The sequence below is a fragment of the Lycorma delicatula genome, chromosome 11 (genome assembly GCF_047948215.1).
Source record: "Lycorma delicatula isolate Av1 chromosome 11, ASM4794821v1, whole genome shotgun sequence".
In the NCBI taxonomy this organism is placed as follows: Eukaryota; Metazoa; Arthropoda; class Insecta; order Hemiptera; family Fulgoridae; genus Lycorma; species Lycorma delicatula.
This window is the reverse complement of record NC_134465.1, coordinates 62,507,207-62,533,668: the sequence shown is the minus strand read 5'-3', so window position 1 is coordinate 62,533,668 and position 26,462 is coordinate 62,507,207. Positions and strand designations below refer to the sequence as shown.

General features: G+C 29.4%; 1 protein-coding gene across 4 annotated transcripts in view; it reads left to right on the top strand.

The window, feature by feature from the left end:
* LOC142332331 (putative helicase mov-10-B.1) overlaps positions 1 to 26,462 on the top strand; it is a 78,298-nt gene that overhangs the window by 38,132 nt on the left and 13,704 nt on the right. For 2 of the 4 annotated variants that reach the window (XM_075378706.1, XM_075378708.1), the window contains exons 11-17: positions 2,031 to 2,329; positions 6,088 to 6,290; positions 9,833 to 9,999; positions 10,362 to 10,483; positions 15,931 to 16,057; positions 19,583 to 19,747; positions 24,123 to 25,242. In XM_075378706.1, the coding sequence (XP_075234821.1) occupies positions 2,031 to 2,329; positions 6,088 to 6,290; positions 9,833 to 9,999; positions 10,362 to 10,483; positions 15,931 to 16,057; positions 19,583 to 19,747; positions 24,123 to 25,242 (2,203 nt within the window). Of the gene's footprint in view, positions 1 to 2,030; positions 2,330 to 6,087; positions 6,291 to 9,832; positions 10,000 to 10,361; positions 10,484 to 15,930; positions 16,058 to 19,582; positions 19,748 to 24,122; positions 25,243 to 26,462 lie in introns of those variants that run through there. The other 2 variants (XM_075378709.1, XM_075378710.1) reach the window with 2 other exon arrangements.

Genomic DNA, 26,462 nt, shown 5'->3' with positions numbered 1-26,462 from the left:
TCCAACAGTGATTTATATTGTTATATTTTTTCCTGGCATCATAGCTCTAAAGTTATGTTGCAAGAAGGAAAGTATGGTAATTAGTCAAAAAATGGAGTATGAATTTTTTTCAACTTTCAACATTTCATAACTCAGGAACCCAAAAAAAGAAAAAAAATTAGGTGATGTACATATGTACGCGTGGTGGTGTGTTAGAAATTTTTAATTGAATAAACCGATTTTGATGAAATTTTCTTCAGAAATTTGGGTATTCAGGGCAATTTATTGGTAAAATTTTGGGGTCAATATCTCCAGTGGGTGGGGTAGACAAAATTTTTTACAAATTTTGCAAACATAACCCCACTTTATATTAAGCTCAGTATATGAATGCAGGCTTATCTTAACATTTTCTAAAAAAAATTGCCTCAAAATTCCCTCCCTTTCACAAAAGTAAAAAAAGCTATCTTTTTTATTATTGCATATTTTTTAACCAATTTTTTTTTGCGTCTTCCTAGGCATAGTATTAGGGCCAGTGACAAAAAAAATATATTTTGGAGCAATATTGGGGTGGGGGAGCCAATCAAAATTTAAAAATATTTTTATTTTTTTAAACTTTTAAGGTTTATTTTCATGTATTATTATTTTTCACTTTATAAGAATAACCAATGTCAGGAAAGTATTACAACTTTGTTTCCATTTTTTTTTTATTTTGGTGACAGGAAGTTCATTAAAAATAAGTCCTAAGGTAAATATAATAAACTATTATTTAAATTTATTTATTTATTATTTCTTTTACAAAAAAATAACTAGATTTAGTTATTGTTTTGGGTATTAATGTGTCAATTCTTCCTTTTAATTGGCCATACCAAATAAGTTTTTTTTTTTATTCTGAATGCCAAACATAATACAATAATATTTTTATAGTGAAATTATACAAATTGTAATATATTTTTATAAAGTAGCTAATACCGTATTAAAACTTGTTCTTTTGTGTATCTCTTTGAGTTGCATATTATTTGCGTGAAACCTATTGCACATAAATTATGCATAACATGGGTTCTGTTTTCCCATAGTGCAATTTCAGAAATCCGTAACTTTGTTATGAGATTAAAAAAAAACTAATGTTTAACACTTTTACTGTTGAATATATGTCAATGGTATATGTTAGTATGTAGACAAAATTATAAAAGGATCAAGTGTGTGACAAGGTTATACAAAATAGGATAAATGATTACTGAGATAATCGAAAGATAATTACTCAAATGGTATGATTTTCTGATAAGGATGAGTGAGCCAAAGAGGTTTGTTTGGGAGTTACCATATTTTCGTCTGGAAACAGATGAAACTAGAAGAGTTGTTTAACAAATGGAAAATGGTAAAAATCCATGGCAAGATCATAAATAATGGAATGAAAAACAACCACGGTTCTAAATACTTGCTGGAAAAAAAATTAAGATTATCTCTTACACAGAATAATTTTTATGAAAATACATGTGCTTGATATATGGTTCTGATTAACTATCAGATTTTTTTTTTTTTTTTACTTCTAATAGTAACGGCTGTAAAATTTTTGAATAACTATGTAAATGTTTTATTTATTAATAATATCAGAGAAGAACTGTACAATGAGGTAAGCATGAAAATTTTACAACTTGGAGAATCTTGTGGGTTTGGTATAATATATATTATTTTAAATTCAGGTTTCCATCTTTTTTTTTGTTGTACACAGTTTCATGTACAGGATTCTCATTGGGTAAGGTGAATGCAAAGTAAATATACTTATATGTATCTATTTTGAAGTAAAATACTTATTCATGACTAATTGAACAATAATAGTGTTTTGTTTTATCCAGATAAATAATACTAGTGAAAAGTATCTTAAATGTTTCTTCTCAAGGCTTGGAACTCAAATGAATAAAAAATTAAATTCCTAAATTCAAATATTTCCTTTTTGTAAGTCTGATTAAACTTTAATAGTTAAAAACTGTATAATTACCATAAAATCTTACTAATACGTCTCTTTTTTTTTATCGAAGTTAATTTTTTTTCAGAACTGGAAACTTGAACCAGAAAATCGGCGAAAACAATTAGTTTGTGCATCATCAAATGCAGCAGCTGATATTATAACTGAGAGACTTTTAACTAAAAGTGAAATTCCTGCAACGGATATATTTAGAATGTACTCACCTTCAGTAAAAAATTCTCAAATATCTAATGTTATTATGAGCTGTGAAAATGCACATAATCTAAATTTCAATGAAATGAATAATAATTATGACGTAATTTTTCCATCTTATGAAGAAGTTATGGGGAGAAATATTGTTATAACTACTATTATAACTGCTGGAAGGTCAGTATGTTTATTAATATGCACACAAACCCTTACATCTGTTGTAATGTATAATATGTTTTGAAGTTCATTCACAAAATTTATTTAAAAACTGTAATAAACTTTTTTAATGAAAGAAAAAATGAATTTAATAGCTGTAATATTTTCAAAACTTGTGCCTTAACACTTTCATCATTCTTACCATAATTTTTTCTGACTGATGTTTTCACCTGCCATTAGCTGAGGCCAGTTTTTCCTTTTTAAATATACAGTATTTACTTTCGTAATTCACTCAGCTGAATTTTTAAACAATATTTCTAAAAAATAAAATTTTAACAGATTTATTTTCAAGATCTCTAGAACAAATTTTCAGACTCACTGATATGTTAGTATAAGCCTGTTTGAAGGATTCTTGAAAGTGGTGAATGTAAGGGCAATAATGGGTTAATCCTGAGAATACTGTTACAAACACATCCTTACTGTTAATAGAATTTTTTTTTTATTGATGGACAGTTAATACCTGCTAGGGTAACAGTTGTAAAACCAGCTATTTTTACAAGGACTTGAATACTAGATCGTGGATACCGGTGTTCTTTGGTGGTTGTGTTTCAATTAACCACACATCTCAGGTATGGTCGAACTGAGAATGTACAAGACTACACTTCATTCACACTCATACATATCATCCTCATTCATCCTCTGAAGAATTATCTAAACGGTAGTTACCGGAGGCTAAACAGGAAAAGAAAGGGTAACAGTTGACCTTGGAGGATTCTCTTTTTGTTACTGAGTGGGCATGAATACCTACTATTCACACAGTTATACTGTTCTTTTCTTGTTGTGTACCAATAGTAACTGTATTGCAATGTCAGTGGCAATTATAACAAAGAGTGATTTTAATAAAATGTCTAAGAGCGATACTAAATATTCTAATTATATTGTGAATTTTAAAAAGTGAATGAATGTGCGGAGAAACAAGGAAGCAGAGTGGGTAGGTGTGAGTTCACAATTCCTGAATTTAACGTGATCTATCGGAGGAAACAAAACAGGTTCTTACCCAAACTAATGCATCGAGGAAATAATTCTGAGGTTCGAAGACGGGAAAAATTACACAAATTGAAGAAGAGTTACTGGACTATGTTAAAGAATAGCATAACAAATATGTGTGTCTCACATGAAGTGATATGTTACAGGGTGCAAGAGTTGGCAACCGTGCAGGAGATCAGTTCTATAAACTTCAAAGTGAGCACAGGCTGGGCATGTTTCTTTATGAAAAGGAAAGGCTTATCTCATCATTGAGTCAAAGTATGCCAAATGTCTTTAATGAATGCCAAATGTCTTATTTTCATAATCTTGTCATTCATTGATCATTGAAAAAGCAAACATGTTGTTGTCTCAAGTAGGCAGTACTGATCAGACCCTAATTTACATGTCAAGCAATACCACCATTTTTGTGATAAATGAAACACCAACTGCTGGGTGGTGTTTCATTTATCACAAAATATTTTTTTATGAAACTTTTTGCCCTTTTTTATGACTTTATTATTTTTTTATGACTTTATGAAACCACTTGCTGGGTGGTGTTTCATTCATCCATTCTGTATTATTGACATGTTTTAGAGTCTAAATGACTAGTAGCAGTCACTGCATATTAAATTAATATACTAATATTATTTTGATTACTTTTGAATCCAGTTTATTTTATTAAATAATATGAGAGTGGTCCAAAAAGTAATGAGACTGACTTTCGCATGAAATTAAATGCACACAAAGTGGTAGCCGTACATGCATACAAGATGTGTTGTCTACATTTGATGTCAATTTCAAGTTGACTTATATAGTAATTGAGTATCAAAGTATAATGTGTGTTGGGTAATTCCTTCCTTGGAAAAAAATATCAGTCAAAAAAAATATCATGTTTTATAATTCAGTTTTCTGCCCATTTAAAAATCAGCTTTTAAAATATACAAAATATTGAAAGAAGCATTCACTAAAAAGTGTGTTATGTGCAATATGTTTTTGCTAGCATGATGCACTTTTAGCAGATAGATATAGCAAGAGCGGGTCAATTGAGCACCATGATTAACAAACACAGCATTAGGGTGAACACAGCAAGCATTATCATTGAAGAAGATTGTCATATTGGTATACAGCAGTTGGGAGAACTGCTACACATCTCAAAAAGCATTGCTTACAATATTGTGTGCGAGTGAGTCTATATGAAATGCATTGTGTGTCATTGGGTCTGCAATCACCTGACCAAATGGAGTAATGCATATTTCTCTGCAAAGAATTGCTTGCTTGCTGGCTACAAGAAGAAAGGAATATACATTTTGCATAATGTAGTAACTATTGTTGAGTCTTGAAAGTTTCATTACGTTCTTGTGATGATACAACAAAGCTCCCAGAGAAAAATCTTCTTCACTCCCTCTCAGAAAAGGGAAAGCTGCACACGGCATGATTAAGTCATGATGATCAATTTCTTTGATCATTAACAATTCATTTATTGACATTAGGTATCTATCAGGATGACTGTAAATGTGTTCTGGTACAGTAATGTGCTGAAAAATGCTGACTCTCTTCAAAAAAAGTCCTGAATTTTTGAATGGAAAAAATTGTTCGTCATCCACTATGCAGCCCAGATCTAGCTCCGTGCAGCAACATCTTACTATTCCCAGAGGTGAAGAAGGAGCTGAAAGGAATAAAGTATGAGATGATTAAAGGCATGGAGGTGAAATGCAAAGTGGTTTGTTTTAAAAATTCATAACTATAATTATTTGAGAATAAAATATAATTTTTATTAACTGATCTAAGCTGGAGAGTTGTTGAAGATAAGGAGTATGGCTAATTCTTGTTTGGATGGTATTTATGTGATATGAATATTAACTAAAACTGACTGATTTTTCTTTTTTGAGAATGGTAGGAACGACAACAATCCACCCGAATGTTGCCTTTGCCACATTTTCCAAATCATCCTGGGTGGAAGTTATGACAAAATTTATGCTTATATAAACTTTTAATTAGTCACAAAATTAACTGCATGTTTCTTAAATGAATCATGTTTAAAATTATTTTTAACTACTGCAAGGGAATGAGTAAAAATTTGGTATGTTCCCATTCACTGATTTATGAAATTCAGTGTTCAACAATTTTTAATTAAAGAATTTTAATATCAGTATATTTTAATATTTTGAGTTTTTTTCAACATCTGAATTGTTTGTCCATAGAGGTGCCCAAATAGGTTTACTTTGCAAATAGGTTTACTTTACATATAGTTTTGTCAGAAGTCTGCATGGAGCCTTTTAGTGAAAAAATAAAACTTAATATTATATATGCTTCATAAACCTACTACTTATGAAAAATTTTAAGCAGTATGTATCTATGGTGAGTAATTTGCTGAACTTTGTGCACCGCTACTATATATTTGATAAGTTATTTTTTGTAAAAAATGCAGTATTTAAGATCTATAAATATTTAGTGATTTTTCTCACTACAATAATAGAAACAGACAAGAATTTGCTGTCAAACCTTATTTAATTAATTAATTTTTTTGAGAAGACCAACTTTAAAGGAATAAAATTATTAAATCATGTACCAAGATAAATGTGAGTAAAAGAAATTTTAAGGCTAGCTGACAAAATATTTTCTATTTCATTTTCTAATTATTTCTGAGAAAATAGTTTTGTTGGACATTAAATTTCACAAATTATTTTAATGTAAAATTTTTTTATTGTATGTAGTAAAGGAAGAAACAAATAATGTAAAATTTATCTTTCTAGGCTAGTGGATGGTATCCCTTGTACACATTTCTCACATGTGTTGATTGATGAATCAGGCCATTGCATGGAGCCTGAATGTTTAGTACCATTTATGGGCTTAATTACTGGTGAAAATAAACGTGTTCATGGACAGTTGGTATTAGCTGGTGATCCACTACAATTAGGACCTGTGTTAAGATCACCTGCAAAAGATTATGGATTACGTAAGTTATTTAAAAGTAAAGAATTATGTTAAACTGTTATTTAATAGAAAGTTATTTATTGGATAACAAAATTATGCTCAAAAGCCATTTCCAAAAATTGCAAACTAAATCTTGATTCCATTTCAATAAAAAAGATTACAACAAAAAATCATAGTTAAAAAATCATCAGTATACACTGTGGAGAAAGTGTGTGGGTATGTACATATATACATATTTTGGGAATGGGAAAATATTTCCTTTGTATTCTCCCATTAAATGGCTTTAGGATCACATAATAATATAAATCTTAACTGAAAAACTTAGGTGCTTTCCAAATATGACATATTGCTGACTATTTGTAGAATTATGGAAAATTATGATAGTATTAGTTTATTTATTTAAAAAAAGTATCATGAAAGTTAAGAATATTTGATACATTTAGAAATTTTATTTCAAAAAAGAGTAAAATAATAATAAGAAGAATGCAGCTTAGATACTAATAATATTTTTGATATTTACGAACATGATGCAACATCGGTACATGTGACTCAAAGCTGGTTCAAGCATTTTCAATCCGCCAGCCTCTGTAGCATGAGTGATAGCATCTTGACTTTTCATTTGGAGGTCCTAGGTTTGAATCCCAGTCATCAAGCTAGCATTTTCACACACTACAAAGATTTTCATTCATCTCATCTCATTCTCTAAAGTTATACCTAACGGTGGTCCCAGAAGTAAAAAAAAAATTCAATCTGAAAATTTTGTTGTCAATATCTTGCATCTCATTCTGGTTGGCCAATGGCTGAAATAGTCAATGAAATCATGGAAAAATTGAGCTAGACCAGAGACATTAATGGTTATGATATCAATAATAAACTAAACATTGACTAACAAACAGATTTAAACAATGAAGAGAGCTGGATACAAAAAAAAAACATTGTGTTTGGGCGACATACAATTTAGAAAAGAAAAACTGATTGGATTGAATTTCCATATCTGTAAATCATTGCTAAAACACAACACAACTGAACCATTTTTGAAATTGCTCATTATGGGTAATGAAAAATGAATGAAGTACTACAATAATGTATGGAAAAGATTTTGGGTGAAATGAGATGAAGCTCTGCAAATGGTGACAAAATCAGGCTTGACATCAAGAAAAGTAATGTGTGTATGTGTGTGTATGTGTGTGTGTGTGTGTGTGTGTGTGTGTGTGTGTGTGTGTGTGTGTGTGTAAGTGTGTGTGTGTGTAAGTGTGTGTGTGTGTGTGTGTGTGTGTGTGTGTGTGTGTGTGTGTGTGTGTGTGTGTGTGTGTGTGTGTGCGCGTGTGTGTGTATGTGTGTCAGAAAGTAATTTTTCACTATGAGCTGCTGCTACCCAGTTAAATGATTGATTCCAATCTCAATTGTCAACAACTGGAAATATTAAGCTAAGTGATTGAAATAAAGCAACCAGAATTGGCCAGTGTGTTGGCTTCCATCACAAACAATGCCAAACCCCGAATCTTTGGTGACCAGTTGAAAATTGAGAGAGCTTGGCTAGTAAGTTTTGTTACAACCACTGTATAGTCCAGATCTTGTACATCAAATTACCATTTATTTCAGTCTCCAAAGAAATCTTTTTAACAGTATGAAGTTGGCTTCAAAAGAGGCATGTGAAAATCACTTATCACAGTTTTTTCCAGAAAATACAGAAGTTCTACAGTGATGTGATTATGATTTTACCTCAAAAATGGCAAAAGGTTGTCAATTAAAATGGCACATTTGGTTTAATATAAACTTCATTTAGTACAAAAAGAAAACTTGTTTTACTTTTAGATTAAAATATGAAGAAATGTTTTCCATAACCTTTTATTTATATTTATATAAGTTATGATAAAACATTATGATGATGTGTTTTCAAGATATAACTTTTATTTTTAAAAACACAGAATATTATACAATTTACTTTTGATATACATTCAGAGTATTAATTATACAATATTAATATATCATATATGCACTCTAATATTCTAATGTTAATTCGTACATGCTTAACAAATAGGACGTTGTGTATCAAATGAGTACTATATTAGAACTTTACATTATGAGAGCCTAATTAGAACTGAATAATTATTAAAATTAACAAAGGAAACAAAGATTTCAGTTGCTTTAATTCTTTCACATGGTGGGGTTCTTAGAATCTACCTATAGGCAAGATATGTGGCTTTCAGAATGCAATTCTTCATCTGTTCTCAGTAATATAACTTATATATGTATAATAAATAAAGAAATGAAAATGAAGAAAATAATTGTGAATAGTTACAAAACAGTATAACACAAGTGTTGAGTATTTACTGTAATTACACTTTAATTATAATTTATAAATAAATAAAAACTACCAATTAATAATTATTAAACTTACCACTGTACATAATGAGCTTTTTGAATTTATCATTTTATAAAATGCCAGAAAATCAAATAATGCATTACCATCAGTTTTAGAAAATTTAGTTTCATTTATAAAAACTAATTATGATAAACTGAATTAAATAGTGGCTTAAGATGTGCAGTTATATGATAGTTGGCTATTAAAATAAGTTTGATCTTAATCTATTGAAAATTGTGTTTTCGATTTAATTCTTTTATTGACAAGATAAGTGAATGATATTTTAACCAAATGTAAAATCATTTAAAATAAATTAAAATTTACTGTTGAAATTCATCACAGTTTTTACTGAAGTTTTTAGAAAACTAACTCGTCATAAAATCATCCTTCATAATCACACCACTGTTTGTAATAACAATATGGTTTACAAAACATAAATGTGCACGTAATAACAAATGAGAATTGGTTAAATAAATGAAATTAGATTTATGACAAGCCAGAAATGGATATAATGATATTTTTCCGTTTAATAAGTTCAGTTTATCGTCAGTTACAGCCACTGACAAGAAATGAATTTTTATACTGTATCTCTTTGCCTTATCTGTACTTTTAAAATGAGGATTTTAAGGCTTACATCTGACAATGTTGTGTATTAATAAAAGTCATTTCTAATAATTATATAATTTAAAGTTATTGACAATAAAATTTGTTAATAATAGACTGATACACTTCTAAATATACAAGTATGCTGGATATTACCGTTCAGGTATTACTTCAGAGGATGATATGTATGAATGTAAATGAAGTCTTATACAGTCTCAGTTCGACCATTCCTGAGATGTGTGGTTAATTGAAACCCAACCATCAAAGAACACTGGTATCCACGATCTAGTATTCAAATCCATATAAAAGTAACTGCCTTTACTAGGACTTGAATGCTGGAACTCTCGACTCCAAATCTATTGATTTTGGAAGATGCATTCACTACTAGACCAACCTGGTGAGTTTGGTCGGTAGGTTAATTTTTGTTCTATAGTCTAGTTTAATTATTATATTGTAAATTTATGTTTTTGTTTAAACAAAAGTTTTTACTTGTTACCATCTTCGTTAATCAGTGTAATCGAACTAATTTGTATAATTAGTAGACTAATTCATTACAAAATTAATTTTTCTAATGCAGTATTCACTTATTTTTACAGAAAAGTCATTATTGGAACGTTTGATGACGTCAGATAGTATGTATAAAAAAAATCCAGAAACTGAAAAATATAATGAACTCGTATTGACAAAACTTCACCTGAACTTTCGATCACATCCAGCTATAATAGAAATACCAAATAAACTATTTTATGACAGAGAATTGAAGGTAAATATCATGAAATTTTTTTGGTTCAGAAATTAATATTATAGTTATGTTATGTTTATGGAGATTTTCTGATCCCCAAATATGGACATTATGCGTGTTAACTTTTCCACTAAGGTGAAATGTTGTCTCATGACTAAACACAGTAAGAGAAAGAAAGTCATCATCTTCATGCTGCCGCTGATCATGGCAGAGTCTGTATGCACAGCATAGTCTGTAACCTTTAAAGCCTGTAACAGCAGTAAGTATGGATACACCTCCATATTGTTTACAGGAAAGATTGGTTCAGTTTGGCATTAAAAAAGTTCTTGTACCACATTCTAATGATTATAGTTGTCATTTCCTACACAATTTCTGTATTTTAGGCTGCCGGGAAAAAAGAAATTACAGAAACGTTTTGTAACTGGAATGAATTACCAACAAAACAATTTCCTATTATATTCCATGGAATTATCGGAAAAGAAGATCGTGAAGAAACATCTCCCAGGTAATTATTATTAATTTTTTTTTACATATTTAATTTTAAATTTATTTTTTTATATTTTTTTTTTACAGTTGCTGGCAAATTCATCTTATTATAAAATAGTGTTAAAATATACATTTTCTTTTGTCAGTTTTGTCTGTTTGAAAATCATCAATTAATTTCTTTTCATTAACATTGACTGTTAATTTATTGAAACTGTATTCAGGTTGCCAAGTTTATGAAACTTGGCAGCCTGAATTATTTCTAGTATAATGTATTAAACAAAATTATGTACACATGCACTTTTTCATACCACTTTTGGTATTCTTTTTTTCCCCTACATAGGTTTCTGTTTATTAGCACACATGTTATTATGTCAAGTTTTATTTAGGTGGGATGGTACTACTCTATGCTTTGACTACTGTTATACAATTTAGGGTATTTCTATTACTTTGGTTGAGATCAGACAGTTTGGATGTTTTGCTTTTAAAATGTAGCAGCACTTAGTAAAACAGTTTCTGTTGCATTATAGAAGCTTTTTTTTTTTATTTGTTTCTTTTTTACTTTCTCAGCAAACATAGCTATAAAGGAGAAAAAGTGGTTATCATGTAAAAAATGGGATATCAGGTTTTTTGCAAATCTTTATGCTTTAGGATCCAACTAGTTCATTTGAACTAAAAAAAAAATACGTGTTTCGCACTGCTTTTGGCCTTTATGTCTCAGGATTCATCGAATCGATCTTCTAATTTGGCTCAAATATTTCTTTATACAAGGCATTGATAATATATTTTTCCCCAAAATTTATTAAGGGATGGGAGATATTGTGAAAAAACCAATTTTGATTTTTTCAGAGGTATTTTAGAGGAAGCTTTATTAAAGCAAATCTATTTAATCCAAGAAACTAATTTTTTTTTTTTTAAATTAACTTTTCTACCAGTTCAAATATGTTTTTTTGTTTTATCTCAGAAATTTTTGAAAGTTTATACTTCATATACAGAGCTATCACGGAATGTCTACAATTTTTTAAAATTATAGACCCAGACATAAAATAGATAAAGCTTTTTTGAGCATTTTTTTCTTCATATTTTAGCATTTACTTTGAAGGGGGTCTTAGATTGAGAGAAACTTTACTTAAAACAAATTTGTTGGTTAACCTATTTATCTTTAGTAAACATTTTCTTAAAATTTGTTCGCACTTCTAAAAAATATTTATTTTTTGGCTGTAATTTTTTAATTTTCATTAAAAAAAATTGTTTGTATTCACTTAAAGGGCTGTTAAAATTAAAGTAGCTTTATGACACCTGTATTATATTATGACCCAAAATGAGAAGTAATTTTCCATTATTTTCATAAAAGTTATACTTTATTTTTTAATATTTTTAAACGATTTTCTTTTAAATTATTTTCTTCTTAGAAATCATTTCTTTATAAATAAATTTTGTAAGTGATCCCCAAAAATTTGATAAAAATTTAGTTGCCAAAAAAGGTTTTCTGATTATGTTAGTACATTTTTTATTGTTTTAAAAAATATGAAATTATTTTATTATAAAAAAACAAAAAATCAGACCCTTAATGTTTGAACGTAAAAAACTATGCAAGGACTTAAGTAGTGAAGCTGAGAAAGCTTGGCCAGCTCTTGTTTAGGTACGTAAACATTAAATTTAACTTTTAAGACTATAGAATTAACTGATTATATAAACCTATTTATGTAAATATAATCATTGAGTTAATAATTGCAGTCAATAACAAATGTGTATCACTTAAATATGTATGTACTATATATGAATATATGACATAAATTTTATTCTTTATAAAAATATATTTTCCAGCAAAAAAGTTGAAATCTCAATTACGATTATTATTTATATATATATATCTGTAATATTAGTTGTTTACAGTAGAAGTAAATTTTTGAATACCTTTATTTAATTATAAAATAAAATTAATTGACATAACAGTATAGTGTTTTTCTTCTTTGTCTAATAGATTATACATTTCTGCCTGTTCCAACACCCATCTTTCTTCAGACACTTTCCTATTGTCTTATATTTTCTTGCTGGCATTGGCAATTAATTTTAAAACATTCTTTGAAGACAGTAATTCCATTTCACTCTGTATGATCTTAATCATTTATAGATGGAAAAATCTGCAACTTAGTTCAAATACCTTCATTTTTCAACCTATCTGTTTTCGTACTTTTCACTGACCAGAGTAATTTCATTTCCACTGCTTTTTTGACACTATCATCTTTCTTCCTGCTCACCTGAGCTTGACTTCTATACATTCAAAATCTCTACAGCCCCTGCTTTAAAAATTTGTGCCTAGTCTTGTGTCTCGTCCTATTTGGTAATGCCCTATGAATCACCCCAAATGTTAAATTTTTGTTAACTTTTTCTTAATATCTAAATCATCTTTTATAAGAGATATCACATTCCAGATATTTTAAGCTGTTGTCTGTCCTAATATACAATCATTTATTACAGTTATTGACACCAGTGTTATTTTTCCTTAAATGCAATAACTTATTTTGTTTCGGTTACTTTATGTATAATTCCATAAGATGTTCATCTTCATTTGGTTCAATGCCTAAATAATTCTTTCCACTTTCAGAATACATAATCAATACAAATGTATCAAATAACTAGCAAGCCCATTGTGGCTTCTCTTGCACTGTATGGTTACTTGGGTTTCCCATTGCAGTGAATTTTTTTTTTTATTTTTAGAAAAGTAACTGGAGGCAGGGGCAGCCAGTCGCATCACACATACAGTAACTGTGTTGGATATTGAGATTCAAAAAACCAAAAATGCTTTTAGATATTAATCTGAAGAGTATTTGCAAGCCTACATCTAGTGAATATCTTGTTTAGTATAGTCAGAAATGGGAAATTTGCAATCATTGTTCAACATTTTTTTTACCTTTCTTCAACCCTTTCAAGATTGAATTCCAAAAAAATTTAGAGAAATTGGTTTTTAGATATTCAAATGAAGATTACAGTCACCAAAAATCAAGTTATCTTTATATGTTACTGAAAAATTAAAAAAAAAAGTAAATTTCATTCTTACTCCATTTTAACCCTTTAAACTTGAAATTTTAAAAATTTAGTCAAATTATCAGTCAGAATTTCAAAAATTCCTTTTTTAGTGTGCACTTACATCACACGAAGGTGTATAAAATTTTTCATTAATTTATCTTCAGTAGTTTTTGCTGGGTGTTGATTATGAATTACTCACAACAAGTTGTTTTATATATATATTGATGTAGGCAACAGTGAGCATCCCTGGCTTACTTCTTTGTATGTTTTGTCATAGTTAAGCAGTTTTCCCTTTAAATATATTCTTTTAGTGGTGTCCATATATGATCTAAAATCTTCCAGAAACAGATTATAATCTTCTAATATAGTGTTCATTTCATTCTTTATATAAATGATTGAATACAATATCAAAATTTTGATGTAGTGTAACTGAAATTTAGTACTTTAGAAATGTAGGTTTTTGAAACTACAAACAAAATATAAAACCTGTTTATTTTTCTTTTCTATATATTAAAAGCGCTTTCGAGGAAATTCCTCATCATCAGCTGATTAAAATTAAAAATTAATTACACATTAAAACATTAATAAAGCTAAACATTAATATTATTACATATATGACATAATATATGCATCTCAATTTCCCTCCCCCTCCACCGAGGGAGAAGAACACCTGCCTTGTGACATGTCTGACTAGCCATTATTGGCTTGATTGGAGGACGTCTTCTAGCCCTCGAACTAATAACATTCCACAGTAACCAGCTGGCTTGTATGAGATGCCACTGATGCAAATGCCTTGAAAGACATTCCCGTCAGTAATTCCACCTTGTCTTACACATATATCCAGACAAATAATTAATAAAAATCTTTAAAAAATATTAAACATTTTTTATATATTTTTTTAAACATGTTTGTGGCCAGCCACTAAATATAGCACTGTCTAAATACAGTGGCTGACTACAAACATGTTTAATAAAAAAATACTAAACAAATTTAATTTTCTTTAAAGTTTTTAAAGATTTTTAATTATTATTAATTATTTGACTGTATATATTATGTCATATATGTAATTATATTAATGTTTAGTATTTTATTAATGCTTTAATGTGTAATTAATTTTTAATTTTAATCAACTGATGATAGGAATTTTCGAAATTGCTTTCGATATATAAAAAAAAGAAGAAAATTAATAAGATAAGGTAAGAGCTCTCATTGATTCTTAACTTTGGTGGATTGTGCTGAATTTTGTTTATGCTTTTGAAATTAATTAGTACAGAGGAAGATATGGACAAAAAAAGGATTTATTTTACTAAATTAAAACCTATTTAATATAAAATTTATATTAAATTTAACAAATGTAATTTTTTAATTATAAATATTTTTTTTGGTACTCAAATAAACCACATCTATATTGATTGAGATGCTGTTCTTGCAATGGAGAAGATGTTATTGCTGATAGTTTTTTCTTTAGGCTCTCTAAAATGTGATTGAAAAGTGTGTTGATTCAAAATTGTATTTTTTCTTTTTGTATAGTGTATATTTATGTATTTCATGATGTTCAAGTGAGTTAAGATGTACTTCACTGAAGATATATGCGTTTCTGAATAATATTTATTTCAGTATTGGTGGATTTCTTGTGATTTGCACCAGAGTAGTTTAAATAAATACCAAATTTGTTGTTCAATAAAAAAAAATCCAGCAAAGAGTTGAAAGTCACAGAACAATTGTTTTGGGGGAAAATTAAGTAGAACATTAAGTACCCAAGTGTGAAAGTAAAGAAATGTGTAAAAAAATTATTCTACACTGATTAAATATGACTGTATCTCCCCACACCTGTGACGTTATATTCAAAATTAAATAGCATCATTGACCAATACTCAGAAGTCATTCTACATTTTATAATTATCAGTTAATCCAATCTGAAGGTAGAGAAAAATGATTACTGATGAAAAAAGTAATTCAGTTAGGCTTATCTCCCATTCTGAAATGAAATTGCCCTAACATATAACCAAAATACTAATATAATTGAGGCATCTAATTAGAACAAAAATTGATTTTATATCCGGAAATGAGAAAAGAGAAAATATAAAATAATAATTATAATCTATTAATGTAAAACAAAAAAGTAGCTTAAAAACACACTTATAATAAATTCTACTTACATTTAGTAATTTAACAAAACATTTTGAAAAAATATATAACATAATTGGTCATATCTTCTTTTTTGAAAGCATTAATTTATTATTTTTCATGGGTGTAATCATAAAAATAGCTAATAAATTTTATGAACATGTTAAAACTTAAGTGACTTTAATCTATAATTATATATATATGATAATTTAAAGTCGACATTGTAATGTTATAATATTTAAAGATGCTGATAGGATTAGCAATCATTTCTTTTATAAAAATATCTAATTTTAATTGTTCTTCTTTTTTCAGTTTCTTTAATCTAAATGAAGTGAATTTAATTATGCATTATATTAAAGAATGTTTAGTTGGAAAAACAATAAATGGAAGATTAATTAAAACAACTGACATTGGAGTCGTATCACCATATAAAAAACAGGTATAATACTTTGACTAGGTTTTTAAAAAAAATAAGGTTTACTAAATGGATTAAAAATAAAAAAATCCCTTTCGGCATGCCAGAAGGCAGAGTAGATTTCACCGATGCTAAGTAGGGGATAAAAAAAAAATTTCCACCTTAAAGTTAAGAAAAACTTCAAATTTACTCAATACAACAATGGCTGCATATGAAAAAAGTTTCACATGTTTAGCATATGACAAGCCCCATCAATTCCAGCAATATTTTGATCATCCCTTGCTGTAAGGGTTGGTCATATCAAAAATTGTTTCAGACAAAAGTTTTAGGTTATGTTTAGAGGACTAATGACCACTTTAAACCAATTCGATACTGTGCCTGTTAAGAGAGGTTTTATTTTTTTCCATTTTTTCCACCCCGTGAGCCAATGGTTGGTGATATCAAATAATTTTACTTAGATAAGTTTTAGGCCCTTATCCAACAACCCACCGGGTTGGTCTAGTGGTGAACGCGTCTTCCCAAATCAGCAGATTTGGTAGTCGAGAGTTCCAGCGTTCAAATCCTAGTAAAAGCCAGTTATTTTTACACGGATTTGAATACTAGATCGTGGATACCGGTGTTCTTCGGTGGTTGGGTTTCAATTAACCACACATCTTAGGAATGGTCGAATTGAGAATGTACAAGACTACACTTCATTTACACTCATACATATCATCCTCATTCATCCTCTGAAGAATTATCTAAACGGTAGTTACCGGAGGCTAAACAGGAAAGAAAGAAAGGCCCTTATCCAACAAGTAGAGCTGTCCAGTATTTCTTCATCTGTTCAGATCTTGCTTTCTTTTCTTCAACTGTAAACACCCTCTTCGTTGTATTTTGTTGTTTGTCTGTCTTTTGTTTAAATCTAATGTTTTTGTCTTTTAGCTTTGTAATTTTTCCAGTTTTATTCTGGTCAGTCAGGGATTTTCCCAATTCTTACATATCATCTCTTATTTCTTTGATCCATCCTACTTCTACCTTTTGGAAGCAGAGCTTTTCAATGATATTTCTTGACAGTCTTGTTTCCGGTGTCCTTATGAGATGATCAAAGAAAGAGATTCTATTTTTCCGCCAAGCATCAGTAACAGGCTCTATTTCTCGATACACCACCTCATTTGGCACAATCCACCATTGGCCTTCTTTTTGGTGTTTTTTATTGATACACGTACTGACAATTCTCCTCTCTATTTTCAGAATTTTATCAATTCATTTTTTGTGAGTGATTTTGAAAAGGGTCTCGCTTCTGTAGGTGACTTCTGGCTAATTGATTTTTTTTTTGTAAAATTAAGATAGCTAAGGAGAAATAGAAATTGAAACTATAATAATTTGATGACTGACATCAAAGAGGTTAAGTTAAATCCAAAATCTTGACATTCTTTGTAATTAATCTTTTGAAAATCAACATAATTATTTGTTTAAAAGAGAGATGTCTGAATTTTATCAACAATTTCAAGGCAATTAAATATTATAATCATTGTATCAACTGTACGTTCAAAACCAAAGGATGAAAAAATGGGTCATGGTTTATAATACGTGGTGTATTCTGTTTGAAATGCCTGAGGAAGGTACTGTGTACCAAATCAACTGTTGTGATTTATTAAATAATTTTGTGAAAATCAAACAGTCATTTTGACATTTTAGTTTCAATGTTTTTCATACATTGAAACCAGAATGCATCTTCAGTTTGAAATCAGGTGAGATAAATCCTATAGAAAAAACTAGAGAAATCCCGGGACCAATAAAAATAGGTGAAAACAAATACAAATTCAGAAGTAAAGAGATCTTTACAAATGCAATGGAACTGAGAAAATGTCAGATTCTGTCAGACAAAGAAGAACCAAATACTTCGGCCACCTTATGAGAATGAATGATAACAGATTTTCAAAATCATTCTTCAACCACTATTATAACAAAAAGAATGGATCTCACTAGTCAAAAAAACTAAAAAATTGAATATATCTGAAGAAATATTACAAGAAAGAACAGTATTTAAAAAAGTGGTAGAAGATTTCAAGGGTTTACAAGAAAAGGAGAAAAAACAAACTATCAATGTCTGATCAGAAGAGAAAATAAAAAAAAACAAAAGAATAAAGAACTATTGGAAAACCAGGAAAGAAATATCCAGAAGAAAGAGAAATGAGTAGAAAACATTGGCATTCAGTCAGCCAAACTAAAAAAAATTATAAGCATTTGGTTCATAACTACATAAGACCAAAAATATTGGTCGTGGTCTAATGTTACTTGGAAACTGGTCAAAAAATAAGTTTAACAGAATTAAACTAAATCTTTTCATAGATAAAGGTGAACTTCCTTTCCCATTCCCTTTTTCCTGTTTAGCCTGCGGGAATCACTGTGAAGTATTTTTTAGAGGATGAATGAACATGATATGTATGAGTGTAAGCAAAGTGTAGTTTTGTACAGTTTTAGGTTCACCATTTCTGAGATGTGTGGTTAATTGAAACCCAACCACCAAAGAACACTGATATTCACAATCTAGTATTCAAATCCATATAAAAGTAACTGTCTAGATGTTTAAAAGTAAGGCGAGCTTTCTAGATGTAACCATTGTACTTCAAAGTTGTGATTTTTTAAAAATATTTTTTTTACTTTGCTCCTACTCACAGAAATGAATAACTTTTATTCATGTTTTTTCTGTTAAAGTTTCTTCATTATTCTGAAGAAAGATTGTTTCTTGATTTAGATTTTAAGTAAAAACTTTACAAATGATTTTTGACTGTAAATCTTGTTTTCCTATTTATTTCAATACCGTTTAGCAGACCTCTTTATTTTTTGTTTGTTTATTTTTTAAGTCTGTTACAATTTTTTTTATATTCTTAACAGAATAGGCAGTTTCTGCTTAAAAAAAATTGTAATTTTAAATCGTTTTCAATCTAATCTAATAAAAAATTTGCTTTTTAACTTAAAGCCTGTGAAAATGGAAAACTTTTTGATGTTTGAATGGTTTCTATTTTAGAAAGGTTTTGCTGTGTTTTTAATTTGTTTATTATAAACAAACACATCATAAATATTAAAATAATTATATAATGTAATTTACATAGAACAATATATGATGAGTTAGTTGCTTTAGTATTAACTGCTGTCTTTTGATTAGTAATTAAAGTTTTTTATCAATTTATATTTTGGTAAACAAATAGTTGGTTAAACATTAATAATTCAATTTTTAATAATTTTTCCACTGAAAGAATGTTAGCAATATTTTTAATATTTGATACTAAATATGCATGACTACACTGGCACTATGTCAGCCTTTATTTTCAGCTTTTTATCAAAAAGGACTCAGAAATTTGAATCCCTGCTCAGCTCAATGTTTTTCATACGATACTAATTTTTCATTATATATTCTCATCTAGGGGCTTCCAACATATGTGGTGAATTAATTAAATTAAAAATGCAATATTGGGGTAAACGATTCAAACAGTAGAAAGTGAGATTTAACTGATATTAATTTATACTGAGATTGTATATCTGCTTGTATTTTTCTTATTATAGATTCAAAAATTAAGCATTGCTTTAAAAACGAAAGGTTTGAACGGTATTACATTAGGTTCTGTTGAACAATTTCAAGGCAACGAAAAATTGATAATCATTGTGTCTACTGTACGTTCAATGCCAAAGGATGAACAAACGAGTCTTGGCTTTCTAAAAAATCCAAAGGTAACTACTGTGTTTTATTTTTTTTAAAATTAACTTTTAATATTCTGCAATTGATTTTTAGAAGGAGGAAAGTTGTTTTTATCAAGTACTTTGTAATGAATTCAACATATTACTTAATTTATTTTCTGTTTTTAAAACTGTTTTAATTTTATATTATAAGTAAAATTAACTAAAGAAAATAAAAAAAATTGTTATTTGATTTTCACAAAATTATTTTACAAATCACAACAGATATTTTAGTATACAGTACCTTCCTCAGGTGTTACAAACAGAATACACCATGTATTCTGTTTCTGAAGCAGGTGTAGAAATTTTTAATTACACTTGTGAAAATCAAATAAAATATTTGCTCAAAAGAGAGATATTTGAATGGTATCACTTCAGGTTCTGTTGAATAATTTCAAGAGAATGAAAGATTAGTAATAATCAACTGTGCATTCAAAACCAAAGGTTGAAAAAATTGGTCTTGGTTTATAATGGATGGTGTATTCTGTTCAAAACACCTGAGGAAGGTAATACATACTGAAGCAGTTGTCATTTTTTTAAATTTTGTAAAAACCAAGTAACATACTTGTTTATTTTCTTTTGTTGTGATGGATTTTCATCAAGTAACATCTTCATCCATCAATTACGTAAAATTAACATCTGATAAAGATGTAATTTTCAAAATTATAATGGATGTATAGTAAGGATGAAGCAACGATGCAGATGAAGCCATTTTTAATAATTTTTTTTTTGTTCATTAAACAATTACTGCTATTGAAAAGTTGCTAAGTATTTTAAACTATGTTCTTGTCTTAAGCCAAGGCTTACTTTGAACAGGTTAAAAAATTGTGCAGAATTAAAGACAACACAGTTAAAGCCACTGGTGTGAGAATTTTTATTGTTAGAATAATGTAGTTAGTGAAGTGATAAGAAAAACTCTTTAAGTGTGTAGAATCTATGAAAAGAATTTATTTTACTATAATAATTTAATAATGGACTTTACTTAAAAATTGCTCAAAAATTATTACTCGCCTTATAGCCTTATAGTAAAAGTCTGACAGATAGTACATATGTGTTAAATATTTTGCTAACAACCACAATAAATACTGCATGAGTTTTTAGTGTTGGGATTCATAATTAGTTTATTTAAAATGATATTAAAAATAATTTTTTAGCCATTTCTATGAATTTTATGTTTCAACTGCATTTCATCATTTTTCTTTATATGTATCACATATTGAAGATTATGATGAGGACACACCATTGCAAATGGATCTATGAGTGATTAAAAAATAATTGTAGCGCTATTGAATGCAGTTTTATGATGGCAATGATGATAATTCTGTTTATAGTTAAGATTTATCAAACTGGAGATCTCTTATAAGTTTCAATAAAAGTCCAAATTATCTAATTTTTGTGATATCTTTCCTTCAAAACTAGTACAAGGTTAATTGACTTGCATCTTAGCAGAGGGATGGAGAAGCTGAATTATATACTGATTTCTTAAGAGTTTAAAAAATATATTTTAAGAAATACTTGTTTTTAATCTTATTAAACACCCACGGAGCAACTGGTCCTCGCCGTTAAGCTTTAACACAGTCACTCCAGTGTGCCGTGGCAGTCGTCTGCCCCCCTGTCTTGCCCTTCTCTGAGAGCGTCCCAACAGGGTCCTCCTAGCTTCATCGAGGAGCAGTAGCCTTCCCTTCTGGAAGACCACTACACCCCTCCGCTAGAAGGCTGCCCTTCCCGATCCTGACCTAGGTTGCTGAACACGCATTGCGCGTATTCAGCAAACCACCGCGTCCCCCCTCTCACTCCTGAGGGTCCCAAATGCATCATCGGAGCGCCCCGACTAACCTTCATTTTTGCATATGAAGGAGCCAAAGCGTCCTCTGCATCCACTACTTTCCATTACTTTAAGAAATACTTTGGATTAATTCAAGTAAACACCTCAGTCATTAGTCTAACTTTAAATCCAACCCATGGGCTCTTTGTTAAGAAAATAAAAAATAACCTACCTGGTCTATGTGATGATTTTTAACATAGATCTTTGGTAATTCTACAGGCATAGAAAAGGTTGCCATTCCACAGACCTCAAGAAAAGGAGCTGATGACTTGAAGATGTTAGTGTATTGCAGCAGTTGATGCAGTTCCAAGAAAGAAGATTTAAAAGATAAGGAAACGAAAGAAAAAGTAAGTGAATGGTTGGGAGAAAATTAACTTGTAGAAGGATTACCTCTGATTGGAGCAGGACTCAAGAAATACCTGCATACTGCGGAACAGTTTTTTTTATAAGAAATGTTAAGAATATACATTTTTTTAATAAATAGAGAAGAAAAAATCATAAAATTGTTTTCAAAAATAAGGTAATATTATGTGCAAGGATCGTTTAAAAAGAACTCAGCCTAACATCAAGGTGGCACAAGTATGACTAAATGCCTTATGATATTTGTCAAATATGATCCTTTTTATCCCAATAGTCATACAAAAAGAGTTAGATTTCACTTTAAAGGATTCTTCTTATTTATTTTTGACAGTTAAATGTGAGCTGCTGAATTTAAATGTGGTTGTACATTCATTCAAGATGATGAATATTTGAGACGCCTAAAAACTGGTATGACTGATGAAATTATCACAAGCGTCCATATTGAAATTAAATGATCATTAGCTGAAGGTATGCAAACTTACTGATATTGTAACTGTCTCAATAGACAATATCCAATATGTTTCACATGGTGTTTTGAATGTGTAAAAGTTTTCCGCTCAATGGCTGCAACAGTTATTAACAGTCTACCAAAAACCCATTAGACAAAATACTTTTTGAGGATGTTTACAGTTATTTAAACGTAGTTTTTTGCTGAATTTTGTCAACATTTTATAACAATAGATGAAACATGGATTTACAACTTAATGCCTCATACCAAACAGTGGGTGAGAGTATGTGAAGTGCACTAAAGAAAGTAAAATTTTTCCACCTGCAAGGAAATATGTTTTTTTTTTTATTCTTGTGGTGTGATGTTCATATTCAGGAAAGGCATTTATCAGGAAAGGTGAAATATTTTGGAGGGAGCCACCTGCCTGATTGATTTGGAGAACTATAATTCTGATGTTGTTATACTGTGGACAGGATGCATAACCATTTCATTTTTGATTTTCTACAGAGCTGTTATCCTTGTCAGGCAAAGCTGAGTGAGGTCTTTTCATATGACATCGTGTAGTGGTTTTTTCAGATGGATCTCCAATCATCATAAGAATTATTTCAGGACTAGTAATTTTGGTCCTATGAGTACTAGGGAAATACAGGACCACCTCTGCAGAGCCCAGACATACATAGGATATGACCAGAGAACATTGTTCAAGACTCACTGTGTAGAGCCATCCAACCATCTGCACGATAATTTCCACTTGGGTTATGGTTACGTTTTTTAAGATGTACAACAGTCTCAGTGCAAGTTTAAGATGTTGTATTGCTGTGTAAAGGTATATGTAGTAATTTGCATAGTGTTTGTGGGTTTTTTCTTTTAGCCTCCAGGACCACCATTAGGTATTGCTTCAGAGGATGAGATGAAATGGGGAAATGCTTGTTAGATCTAAATCTGCAGGAATCCCCTGTGATAAATAAATACCCATGGACATTATTTTTAAAAAATTATATACAATATGATGATATTAATGGTGAAAAGTAATTTTGATCTAGTGATCATTCACACAAAATCAATTTACGAAGACGTATAATTTTAATTCTACTTAATCAGTTAGTAATTTCTGACAAATTATATAAGTTACCAGAGAAAAACTATATGATTCCATAAACCTCAGTGTCCAACCACTGTTTCCCTTAAACTGATCTTTTGAAAACTTTTCCCATGGCCCTAGCCTCTGCAGCTTTTGTTCACACTACACACAGAGCTGCAGAACCTTTAACACCAAACACATACACCATACCATATTACACAAATGACAACATATAACCTTACACAGCAACACAATATCTTACACTTACACTTGGTGTACAATAGTGGCTTGCAGTTCTTCTAAATTTATTAAAAAGCTTAGGAGTGGCACCTTAATGATTGAGTTAATTGATGATGACCAGAGTCAGAAGCTCCTAGCTCTTAGGAATGGAGGGAAGAATGACATAACAGTAGAGCCCCACAGTACACTAAATTCCATCAAGGGATTTTTTATCAAGAACATAATTAATTATCAGTGTTTTTGTGGTGGTGGAGATGGTGGTCTGAGAATCATCCTTGCATTTCAGTTGCTAAGAGTTGAGATATAAAATTCATATAGTATAATATAGATGTTTAGTATAATATCTTTTATTTTGTTTAAAAATTTATTTTACTTTAGTCTCCAATATATTACATTTTTTTTTTTATGTATCAAGAGATTCAACGTTGCTGTAACGAGAGCTCAAGCATTATTAATTATCATCGGAAATCCAATTGTTTTAGCTGAAGATGAAAATTGGGGTGAAATGTTGAAATATTGTTATGATAATGGAGGATATACTGGTATACCTGTTGAGTATTTAAAAAATAAAATCGATATAAAATTAACAAATAATGTGAAGTCGTTAGTATCGTCAACTTCTTTACTTTCTTTATCATCACGAACCATTGATGGTGATGAACTTATTGATGATTATACCATTGATGTGTTGTCATGTGCATCATCATCATCACATACTGATACTCTGGAAGAATATTCTAATGATATAGAGATTACAAATAATGATTCAGAATGTTTGGAAGAAGAACAAGAAGAAACAGAAGAAGAAGAAGAAGAAGAAGTGACCGGTGCTTATGCATGTAAAAATTCAGATAAAAAATTAAAGATAGGAAGAAAAAGCAAATGTGGAACGAAAAATGGTGAAATTACTACAGATGAATTTAATTATAATGACACTGTAAAAATTATGCTCGATTCAAAAACAAATGAAATTGATCATAGATGTAACTTACTAAAGTACAATACACTTGCTAACAATTCAGAAATTACGTTAAATGTTACAGAAGGTAACAATAAACATAATGATAAAATTATGATTAATGATCTTAAAAATGAAAATAAAGTTTGTATCAGTGAGAAAATTACTCATAGTAACAACACAAAAACTTCGCTAAATGATTCCGAAAGTGGTAAAACAGGTGTAAAAAAAAAAAATATGCAAAATGATGTAAAACTTCATCATAGTTTAGAAGATTTTGCTTGTAATTTCAGGAAATATTCGGATGAAAGTAAACAGGGTGTAATTTATTTAGAAAAACCTATCATTTCTTCTACAGTAAATGAAGAGAAATTTAGTGCCAGTAATGTATATGATAATGTTTTAAATAATGAAGTAAGAATACCTACCAGTACAAATAGATCCATTTACAGCATCTCGACTAGTACGCACAGCAATTCTCAAGATTATTCAATTCGTTCAACCTCTTTGAAGAAAATTTGTGAGATATGTAGAGAGATAAGAAAAGGAGAAACGGAGAAACAAGGAAAACACATCGGTAAGAATTATTTTGCTTTTTTTTTATTTTGTGGTATTTTTAGTGTCTCATTTATATATTGGGATTATATTGTGTTATGACTTGCTTCAGATACTGAATGCACAGTCTGTCAGTTGGTCTAAGGTCAAGTATTGAAATGTTATAATTAGTTAAAAATTTAAATTTTTATAACTGTACACCAAACCAAATGGTCTAATAAAATATTTGTAAAAACTTATTTCAAAAAATGTTTTCAGTCGCTTTATGACCATTTTCAGTGATTGGTACTGCTACTTTCACAGTGGCATCAGCTGATTTTTACTGCTGGGAAGTTTATTTTAATCAGGCAGTTAAATGAAGAGAAGCATGTAATCTGTCACTTCTTTCAGTACATTGTTGTTCGTTTACGTATGCTTCTATATTTAAGTTATGTTAAGATGTTCTTTTTTGTTAATGGGTAGAATATTAAGGTTGATGTCAATGTTAGTGGATTTGTTCTAAAACATTTTGTGAATGATGACTATATTGCTTGGGAGGGCTTTTAAATAATTATTTTATGTTTTGATTACTTTGTTAAAACAAGTCTGTGTAATTAAAAAAAAAACAAAAAAACATGCTAACAACTAAATCAGCTGATGCTAATGTGAAAATAGCCAGCAACATTAATGTAGGTGCAGAAATTATATATGTTCAAGTATGAAACTTTGTAAAATAATAGTTAAAGCCAATATGTACTACCTGAAACTTGTAATAGAATAAGTTCAGGCAACATCATATCTATAGGTAGTCATCCAAGGGAAAGAACTGACCTTCTTATCAAGATTTTTCTCTTTTGCATTTTACGTAAATCCAAACTATTTCTGCGTACGTATAAATATTTCTAAAAAAAATTCTGGTTGGCAATAACTTTTATAAAATAACATTTTCATTCATTTAAAATTTCAAAGACAAAGAACCTTGACCCAAATTTAAAAAAAAAAAAACAGTTTTTAAATGGTTCAAGATATACAGTAGATAGGAAATGTAGGTTTGAAATTTAATACATGATAAATTAATATTATAGACACCTTGCGTAAAACTTTAATTGGGATTTGTACAGTTATTTTTTAATGGCAAACAATCAAAGCCAAACTATTTGACAGAAGGTTCAGAAAATTGTCTTTTTTATTCTCATCTCAATAACATACTTTGAAAAAGTAAAGAAAATTTTAACGCCATTAAACGACGAGTAAAATATCTAA